Source organism: Lotus japonicus, chromosome 3 (genome assembly GCF_012489685.1).
Source record: "Lotus japonicus ecotype B-129 chromosome 3, LjGifu_v1.2".
Lineage (NCBI taxonomy): Eukaryota > Viridiplantae > Streptophyta > Magnoliopsida > Fabales > Fabaceae > Lotus > Lotus japonicus.
The window spans coordinates 50,421,356-50,432,084 of NC_080043.1; the positions used below are offsets into that span (position 1 = coordinate 50,421,356).

General features: G+C 39.0%; 1 protein-coding gene across 1 annotated transcript; it reads left to right on the forward strand.

Moving 5' to 3' along the window:
* Positions 1-430: 430 nt before the first annotated feature.
* LOC130743233 (uncharacterized) lies at positions 431-10,372 on the forward strand. Its single transcript, XM_057595379.1, has 6 exons — positions 431-3,332; positions 6,860-7,108; positions 7,556-8,193; positions 8,320-9,096; positions 9,253-9,374; positions 9,438-10,372. Exons 1-6 carry the CDS (start codon positions 1,920-1,922, stop codon positions 9,692-9,694), a joined length of 3,456 nt encoding a protein of 1,151 aa, XP_057451362.1. The 5' UTR covers positions 431-1,919; the 3' UTR covers positions 9,695-10,372.
* Positions 10,373-10,729: the final 357 nt, after the last annotated feature.

Genomic DNA, 10,729 nt, shown 5'->3' on the forward strand with positions numbered 1-10,729 from the left:
ATCTTCTAAATGTCTATTACTTGGTTACTCTGAACGTTCTAAAGGCTTTAGAATTTATAATACTGATGCTAAAACTATTGAAGAATCTATTCATGTTAGATTTGATGATAAGCTTGACTCTGATCAGTCAAAGCTAGTTGAAAAGTTTGCAGATATGAGTATAAATGTTTCTGATAAAGGCAAAGCTCCAGAGGAAGCTGAGCCAGAGGAAGACTCTCCAGAGGAAGTTGGTCCCTCTGATTCACAGCCTCAGAGGAAGAGCAGAATTGTTGCCTCTCACCCAAAGGAGTTGATTCTGGGAAACAAAGATGAACCAGTCAGAACCATATCAGCATTCAGACCCTCTGAAGAGACTCTCCTTAGTCTGAAGGGATTGGTATCCTTAATTGAACCAAAATCAATTGATGAAGCTCTTCAAGACTGATGAGGATCGGTCCAGCCCAGACAAAGACCCTTTGCAGGAAATAGGAGGTCCAATGACAAGGTCCAAGACCAAAAGAATGAAGCAAGCTTTGCAAGGACTGATTTTGGAGCTCAAGGGAAAAGAAGATCAGAATAAATTAGAAGCAACTCCAAAGTGGGTCAATTTCCTTGAACACAAGAATGATGATGACTTGGACCCAACTTGAAGGCATAATTTCCAAGAACCCAATCTGCATGTTCAAGATGCACTCATGGACATTAATATTTAGTAAATAAGTCCATTTTAGTTATTTTCTTGAATTTTCGTATTTAATATAGGGGTGAATTTTCTGATGACATTTTGTATTCCCCCTAGTTGGTTTTTAATGTCTTTTATGAGCCTTTGACTCATCTTTAGGAACAGTGGGTTTTTACTCAAGTTTCCAATGCTAGTGGAGCTATAAATCTCTAGTGGAGTCTATTAAATGTTAGTGGGAGCATTATTACTTATTGGAAAGAGTAGCATCCCACTTAGCCTATAAATAGGGACTCAATGTATGGAACAAAGCAGTTTTTGAATCTGAATGATATTGAGTTTTCTCATATTGTGAGAGCTTCCCATTTGTTCTTGGGTTAAGAACTAAACTTGATAACTTTGGTTCTACCGGCAGGTCGCGGTTAGGGTCAAGTTCCCTTTTTATCTTTGATAACTTTGGTTCTACCGGCAGGTCGCGGTTAGGGTCAAGTTCCTATCTTTTGTCCCCGGTTTTCAAGACGATCCTTTGTGTTCCCAAATCATATCATTTGGTATCAGAGCTTAGGCTCTTGAAAACCAGGTTTCTTTTCTCCATTTTGTTTTTATTTTTCTTTTTTTTTTGTTGTTCTCATCCTATATAAAAAAAAAAAACAGCCTACTCATATTATCCTTTCCCTTGTCTTCTCATCATCTTTTTTTTGAAGTTTTCGTGTGTTCCTTCATTCTTTTTGTCTTTTGTGATTTGCATTCTGCTGGAAAAAAAAAAGTGCAAAAAAAAAAAGAAAAGAAAAGAAGTGTTCAGGTCCAAAAGCACAAAAAAAAAGAAAAAAAGAAAGAAGTATTACAAAAAAAAAAGGAAAAAAAAAAAAAAGAGTTGTGACCTGAAGAATTTAAGTGTGTTTCTTTCCAGCAATCAAAAAAAAAAAAAAAAAAAACCTCAGCCATTGTTCTCGTTTTCTATTTCTCTTAAAAAAAAATTAGTGTGTCCTTCCTAATCTCTCATTTCCTTAAATCGCTGAAGTTATCATCTTCATACTCTAGCTGTTCCTTGTTGTGTAGAACCATCCTAAAGTTCTTAATTTAAGAGCTCATAAGGTGAAGCTGAGTGGTAAAAGGCAAGAGTTGTGAGATCATTAGAGGAAAAAAATAAAAAGCGAAAGATTGAGAGAAACACGAGTGATTGAAATATTTTGAGTGTAAACACGTGAGATTGTGTGAGTGAGAATTTTATTACTAACTGTGTTTTTGGCAGCACATAATCATGAGTGGAGACGAAGAAGGAGCATTTGATCTCAAGCTGTTTGTGAAAGCTGTTACAGAACAATTCACAGCCTTAAATAGAAGGTTTGATGATTTAGCATCAAGGTCTAGGTCCCCTCCTAGGCGAAACAATGAAGAGGAAGAAGAGGAGGAGTATTCAGATGGAAGATCTCATGAAAGAAGAAGAAGTGACAATAACTTGAATAGTATCAAAATGACCATCCCTACATTTCAAGGAAAGAATGATCCTGAACTGTACTTGGAGTGGGAGAGAAAGGTGGAGCATGTGTTTGATTGCCATCACTATTCAGAGGAGAAAAAGGTAAAATTGGCAGTTGTTGAATTTTCTGATTATGCTAGTATTTGGTGGGATCAATTTGTGATAAACAGGCGCAGAAATGGAGAGAGACCCATTCGCTCATGGGAAGAAATGAAGGCTGTCATGAGAAGAAGATTTGTCCCCAGCCATTACCATAGAGACTTGCACCGAAAATTGCAAAGTCTGACCCAAGGTTCTATGAGTGTGGAGGATTATTACAAGGAGATGGAGATAGCTATGATGAGAGCCAATATAGAAGAAGACCGTGAAGCCACTATGGCAAGGTTTATTGGAGGTTTAAAGAAGGAGATTGCTGATGTGGTGGAATTACAATATTATGTGGAGATGGAGGATTTGTTGCACAAAGCAGTTCAGGTGGAAACGCAATTGAAGTCCAAAACCTCCTCCAAATTCTCATCATCCTCAAGCACTTCTTGGAAGTCAAATTGGAAGAATAATAAAGCCATTTCCCATCCTAAAGAAAATGTGAAGGCCAAGTCTACTATGGCATCCTCTAAAGGTAAATCTGAAACTAATTCTTCTTCACGATCACGTGATATAAAATGTTTCAGATGCCAAGGAATTGGGCATATTGCTTCTGAGTGTCCAAACAAAAGAGCAATGATTTTGCTGGATAATGGAGACATAGAGAGTGTGAGCTCAAGTGATGATGAAATGCCTCTGTTAGAAGATTGTAGTGATGTTGAAGTGGCTGAACCCGTGCATGGAAATTTGCTTGTTACTAGGCGTGCTCTTAGCATACAGCCTAAGGAAGATGAAGATGCGGAGCAACGTGATAAAATTTTCCATACTAGGTGCCTCATTAATGAAAAGGTATGTAGCATGGTTATTGACAGTGGAAGTTGTACTAATGTTGCTAGCACCTTGATGGTCGAGAAACTGAACTTGCCAACCAAAAAGCATCCTAATCCATATAGACTTCAGTGGCTCAATGATTGTGGAGACATAAGGGTGACTAAGCAGGTTTTGGTATCATTTTCCATTGGAAAATACAAAGATGAGGTTCTTTGTGATGTTGTGCCTATGCATGTGGGCCACTTGCTTCTTGGGCGGCCATGGCAATCTGATAGAAATGTTGATCATAATGGGTACAAAAATACCTATACCTTTACCATGAACAATCGCACCATTGTGTTGACACCTCTCAAACCTGCTGAAGCATATGCTGATCAAATTAGAATCGCAAAAGAGTGTAAGTTGAGAGAAGAAAAAGTGAGCATTCAAGAAAAAGAGAGAAAAAGTAAGAAAAATGAAAATGAGAAAAAGAAAGAAAAAGAAAAAAATGAGTGCAGTGAAGAGAAAAATAAGAGAGTAAGTGTGATGAGGACAAGGACAAGGACAAGGGTCATGGAGCACTAAAAGGACTTGGAGGACCAATGACTAGGGCAAGGGCTAAAAGGGCCAAGGAAGCACTTCAACAGATGATAGCATTAGCTCTTGAGGAAGGAACCCATGTGCGAGAACTTGAGCCCAAATTGGTGAATTTCCTCATGAGCTATGAAGAGGAAGTCGTCCAAGATCAGCCCAATTAATTGGAGCTGAGTTCGAATTTTATTTCTAGTTTTTTTTTTTCAATCCAATAAGTCCCTAATACACCAAGGATGCATTAGCAATTAATGGACCTGAAGTGGAGGCATGTGGGGCGTGAATAAGAAGGCTTTAAGGGAGGAATATTCCAAGTTTGCATCAGCTCTTGATAGCTGAAGTAAAACTCCAAGAATCTCTTTCAATTGAAGTTAATTTCCTGTTTTTGTTTAATGTAATGAGAGAAAGTTTAGGGGCTGTTACAAGCTGAGCTTGACCAGCTCATTAGGAGTTTTTATTTGAATTTTCAGTTCAGAATTGGATGTTAAAACTCCATAATTAGTCATTAATTGGAGTTAAGACCATGACTCACCTTTGTAATTCAAAACAAAGCCAAACTCTTTTAAAAGGGAGGGACGGCCAAGCATGGAGAACATGAATGAATAAGATTATTTTTTTTTCTGAGTTAGTTCAGTTTGTTGAGAGTGATTCTCATATCCCTTGAGTGATTCAGGACCTTGACTTATCAAAGGTTTGCCACCACCTTTGTTTGACGTCTGCACTTCCATATCCATAAAGTTCCATTCCAATTCTGTCCATCTTTTCCTTGCACGAAATTCTTCTTTGTTTTTCCCTTCCAACTCTGATTTCTCAAGTCCTAAAATCATCCTAGACGATCCATCAAGCCCTTGCATCAACTTGGGGCATATCATTTGGTAATCAGAGCTCCGGTTCTAGGATTTTGGTTTCTTTTCTTATCTGGAATTCTGGTTAGCAACTCTTTGTCATTTCTTGTTACCTTGATTTTAGTTTTTGTTTCTTTTGGCTGAACCATTGCAAAAGTTAAGCCTTGTTAATTGTTCAGAATCAAAAACAAATTACAAAACGAAAATTCAAAAAAAAAAAAACGAAAATTCAAAAAAAAAAATGGCTGAATGGTTCTTGTTTAATTAGCCAAATTCAATTGTTCAAGGTAATTTTGTTGCTAGCATTCCAATTTATTTTCTTCTTTCTGTTTGTTCTTGAATTCTTCTTTAGTCTCTAAATATTTGGAGTCCTTTCCATTTCTGTGGTGATTTGTCTTGTCTTCTTTTGTTTCATATTCTAAAGTCTATTCTAATCTGTGTGACTCTACACAAATTTGGTGGCATAATTCTTTGTGTGTCTTAACTTTGATTTACTCAAGAGATTGTGAGAATTTTTGAGTGGAAAAAGGCAAGAGTGCACATCATAGAAAAGCCAATTTGAGGGAAACACGAGAGAAGTGAGGTAAACACTAACATTTGTTTGTTCTACTTGAATCTTTTCATTTGTCAAAGATGTCAGGAGAAGAGGAGGAGCAACCAACAGTGCGACTCTCGACCATCGAAATGCGGGCTCTTACACAACATCTGGAAAACTTAATGAGGAGGCAAACTGAAGAGATCCACGAAAGGCTGGATCAAATGGAGAACCGGAACAATAGTGACAGTGAAGGCGGGAGGCCACGACGAATTCATGAAAATCCTAGACCTGCTCGGATTGAAGGAGTCAAATTCCAAATTCCTCCTTTTAAGGGAAAGAGTGATCCAGAGGCGTACTTGGAGTGGGAACTCAAAATAGAGCATGTCTTTGCTTGCAACAACTATGAGGAGGACCAAAAGGTGAAACTTGCAGCTGCTCACTTTTCAGACTATGCTCTTGTTTGGTGGAATAAGTTTGCAAAAGAGAGATTGAGAAATGAGGAGCCAGCGGTGGAAACATGGGCTGAAATGAAACGAATCATGAGGAAAAGATATGTCCCTTCAAGCCATGCTAGGGATGTAAAATTTAAACTTCAAAAACTTACCCAAGGCAGCAAGAGTGTTGAGGAGTATTACAAAGAACTTGAGGTGCTTATGTTGCAAGCCAATCTTGAGGAGGATGAAGAGGTAACCATGATTCGATTTATTAATGGTTTATCTAATGATGTTAGAGATATTGTAGAACTTCAGGAATATGTAGACATGGAAGAATTGCTGCACAAGGCCACTAAAGTTGAGCAACAACTCAAAAGGAAAGGGCTTGCAAGGAAGAGTTCTACCAATTCCAATTCATCTTGGAGAGACAGAATGAAGAATGAAGGGCCGAGCACCCTTAGCAAACCAGCCACCAAACCACAAGCTTCAGCTTCTTCAAAACCTCTTGAACAACCATCCAAAAAGAGCAAAGAGGTCAAGTGCTTCAAATGCCAAGGTATGGGACATTATGCTTATGAATGTGCCTCCAAAAAGACCATGATTCTTAAGGATGATGGAGACTACACCAGTGAGTCCGAAGGAGAACAAAGTGAAGAAGAAGAGGAGGCAGCCATGAATGGTGAACTGTTGATGATCCGAAGAATGCTTGGTAGCCAACAAAAGCCAAAGAAAGAAAGCCAAAGAGAGAATATCTTTCACACAAGATGTTCTGTCAATGGGCAGATTTGCTTGATGATTGTTGATGGCGGGAGCTGTACTAATGTGGCTAGTGAAAGAATGGTGGAGAAGCTGAACCTGGTCACAAAACCACATCCTTGGCCATACAAACTTCAATGGCTCAGCCACTATGGAGAAATACAAGTAAGTAAGCAAGTTGAAGTTGACTTTTCCATTGGCAAATACAGGGATAAGGTTCTTTGTGATGTTGTTCCCATGGAGGCTAGTCACATACTGCTGGGAAGACCATGGCAATATGACACCAACTCTGATCATAATGGCAGCACCAACAAGATCTCATTCCAACATCATGGCCAGAAAATTACGCTCAAACCTTTGAGCCCTAGGGAGGTGCGTGAGGATCAAAAGAAAATGAGAGAAAAGATTGAACAAGAGAGAAAAGAAAAGAGTGAGACACTTGAGAGGAAGCAAAAAGAAAAGAGTGAAACACTTGAGAGAGAGCAAAAAGAAAAGAGTGAAATACTTGAGAGAAAAGAAATTTGTTTGATCAAAAAGAGAGAGGTGAAAAGGATGATAGCTTCAAAACAGATCCTATACTTGATGTTTTGCAAAAATCAGATTTTGAACACTAACACTTTTGAAAATTTTGAGCTGCCTTCTAGTGTTAAATCTCTTTTGCAGGATTATGAGGATGTGTTTCCAACAAGTGTTCCAAGTGGTCTACCACCACTGAGAGGAATTGAGCATCAAATTGATCTCATTCCGGGAGCTTCTTTGCCTAATAGGCCAGCATATAGAAGCAACCCACAAGAAACCACTGAAATTCAAAGACAAGTGGAAGAACTCTTGAACAAAGGGTGGGTAAGAAATAGCATGAGTCCTTGTGCTGTACCGGTGATTTTGGTACCAAAGAAAGATGGGACTTGGAGAATGTGCTCTGATTGTAGAGCCTTGAATAACATCACCATTAAGTATAGGCACCCTATTCCTAGACTTGATGATTTGCTTGATGAATTGCATGGAGCATGTTATTTTTCTAAAATTGATTTGAAAAGTGGTTACAATCAGATAAGGATAAAAGAAGGGGATGAATGGAAAACTGCTTTCAAATCTAAATATGGTTTGTATGAATGGTTGGTTATGCCTTTTGGTTTAACTAATGCACCTAGTACTTTTATGAGACTAATGAACCATGTTTTGAGGGAATTCATTGGGAAATTTGTGGGGTTGTACTTTGATGATATTTTGGTCTATAGCACTACTCTTGAGCTGCATGTTGAGCACTTAAGATCCGTCTTGAGTATGCTTAGAAAGGAACAATTGTTTGCCAATCTTGAGAAATGCACTTTTTGCACTGACCATGTTGTGTTTCTTGGTTTTGTTGTGAGTTCGAAAGGAGTGCAGGTTGATGAGGAAAAGATCAAAGCCATTCAAGAGTGGCCCACTCCTAAATCCGTGGGTGATGTAAGAAGTTTTCATGGCTTGGCCAGTTTCTACAGGAGGTTTGTAAAGGACTTTAGTACCTTGGCAGCACCCCTAAATGAAGTGGTGAAAAAGAATGGGGGTTTTCATTGGGGAAAGAATCAAGAAGAGGCCTTTGCTGCCCTAAAGCATAAGCTTACCCATGCACCTATACTTGCTTTACCTAACTTTGCTAAATCTTTTGAACTTGAATGTGATGCTTCAAATGTAGGTATTGGTGTTGTGTTGCTTCAAGAAGGCCACCCAATTGCTTATTTTAGTGAAAAGTTAAGCGGAGCTGCCCTTAACTATTCTACTTATGATAAGGAATTGTATGCTTTGGTGAGAGCTTTGAAGACTTGGCAGCATTATCTTTTGCCCAAGGAATTCGTGATTCATAGTGATCATGAGTCGCTGAAATACTTGAAGGGGCAAGGTAAGTTGAACAAAAGGCATGCCAAATGGGTTGAATTTTTGGAACAATTTCCCTATGTCATAAAACACAAAAAGGGGAAAAGTAACATTGTGGCTGATGCTTTATCCAGGAGACACGTGTTGCTTTCCATGTTAGAGACTAAATTGCTAGGACTTGAACATGTGAAAGAAATGTATGAAAAAGATGATAACTTTGCTGAAATTTTTGTGGCTTGTGAGAAAGTTTCTCAAAATGGATTTTATAGGCACAATGGATTTTTATTTAAGGAAAACAGGTTGTGTGTGCCTAAAAGTTCCATTAGAGAACTGCTTGTTAAAGAATCCCATGCTGGGGGATTAATGGGTCATTTTGGAGTCCAAAAGACTCTAGAAACTTTACAGGAACATTTCTATTGGCCCAAAATGAAACATGATGTGATCAAGTTTTGTGAACATTGCATTGTTTGCAAGAAGGCTAAGTCTAAGGTGATGCCACATGGTTTGTATACTTCTTTGCCAATCCCTGAATACCCTTGGGTTGACTTGTCTATGGACTTTGTTTTAGGCCTCCCTAGAACAAAGAATGGTAAGGATTCCATTTTTGTGGTTGTTGATAGGTTTTCAAAAATGGCTCACTTTATTCCTTGCAGGAAAGCTGATGATGCTTGTCACGTTGCTGATTTGTTCTTTAAAGAAGTTGTAAGACTTCATGGGATGCCTAGAAGCATAGTTAGTGATAGGGACACCAAGTTCCTAAGTCACTTCTGGAGGACTTTATGGGGGAAGTTAGGCACTAAACTTTTGTTCTCTACCACTTGCCACCCACAAACTGATGGGCAAACTGAGGTGGTTAATAGGACCCTAGGCACCTTGCTTAGGACTGTCCTTAAGGACAATTTAAAGGCTTGGGAGGCGTGTTTGCCTCATGTTGAATTTGCTTACAATAGGGCTGTCCATAGCACTACCAATTGCTCTCCATTTGAAGTAGTGTATGGATTTAACCCTTTGACTCCTCTTGATTTGTTGCCTATGCCTAACATTTCTGTTTTCAAGCACAAGGAAGGACAGGGCAAAGCTGAATATGTCAAGAAGATGCATGAGCGTGTGAAGGCTCAAATTGAGAGAAAGAATGAGAGTTATGCTAGGCAAGCTAACAAGGGAAGAAAGGAGGTGGTGTTCCAACCCGGAGATTGGGTTTGGGTGCACATGAGGAAGGAAAGGTTTCCAGAACAAAGGAAATCCAAACTCCAACCTAGAGGGGATGGACCTTTTCAAGTGCTTGAGAGAATCAATAACAATGCCTACAAAATAGAGCTTCCAGGTGAGTATAACATCGGCTCAACCTTTAATGTCTCTGATTTATCTCTCTTCGATGCAGATGGAGGAGAATTTGATTTGAGGTCAAATCCTTTTCAAGAGGGAGGGAATGATGAGGACAAGGACAAGGACAAGGGTCATGGAGCACTAAAAGGACTTGGAGGACCAATGACTAGGGCAAGGGCTAAAAGGGCCAAGGAAGCACTTCAACAGATGATAGCATTAGCTCTTGAGGAAGGAACCCATGTGCGAGAACTTGAGCCCAAATTGGTGAATTTCCTCATGAGCTATGAAGAGGAAGTCGTCCAAGATCAGCCCAATTAATTGGAGCTGAGTTCGAATTTTATTTCTAGTTTTTTTTTTCAATCCAATAAGTCCCTAATACACCAAGGATGCATTAGCAATTAATGGACCTGAAGTGGAGGCATGTGGGGCGTGAATAAGAAGGCTTTAAGGGAGGAATATTCCAAGTTTGCATCAGCTCTTGATAGCTGAAGTAAAACTCCAAGAATCTCTTTCAATTGAAGTTAATTTCCTGTTTTTGTTTAATGTAATGAGAGAAAGTTTAGGGGCTGTTACAAGCTGAGCTTGACCAGCTCATTAGGAGTTTTTATTTGAATTTTCAGTTCAGAATTGGATGTTAAAACTCCATAATTAGTCATTAATTGGAGTTAAGACCATGACTCACCTTTGTAATTCAAAACAAAGCCAAACTCTTTTAAAAGGGAGGGACGGCCAAGCATGGAGAACATGAATGAATAAGATTATTTTTTTTTCTGAGTTAGTTCAGTTTGTTGAGAGTGATTCTCATATCCCTTGAGTGATTCAGGACCTTGACTTATCAAAGGTTTGCCACCACCTTTGTGTGACGTCTGCACTTCCATATCCATAAAGTTCCATTCCAATTCTGTCCATCTTTTCCTTGCACGAAATTCTTCTTTGTTTTTCCCTTCCAACTCTGATTTCTCAAGTCCTAAAATCATCCTAGACGATCCATCAAGCCCTTGCATCAACTTGGGGCATATCAAAGTGCATTTGCCAAGAAAAGAGATGTTGAGAGTGCATTGTTAGCAAGGGAGAACTTGCTTGTACTCATGTACAAAGATGTTTATTTCACTAACAATCTCAACTCTTCTTTGCCTAGTGCTGTTAATTCATTGTTGCAGGAGTTTGCTGAAATTTTTCCAGAAGATGTACCACAAGGATTGCCTCCTTTAAGAGGTATTGAGCATCAAATTGACTTTATTCCTGGTTCCTCACTTCCAAACAGGCCAGCTTATAGGACGAGTCCCGAGGAAGCAAAGGAAATTCAAAAGCAAGTGGATGAGTTGTTGCAAAAGGGCTTTGTGAGGGAGAGCC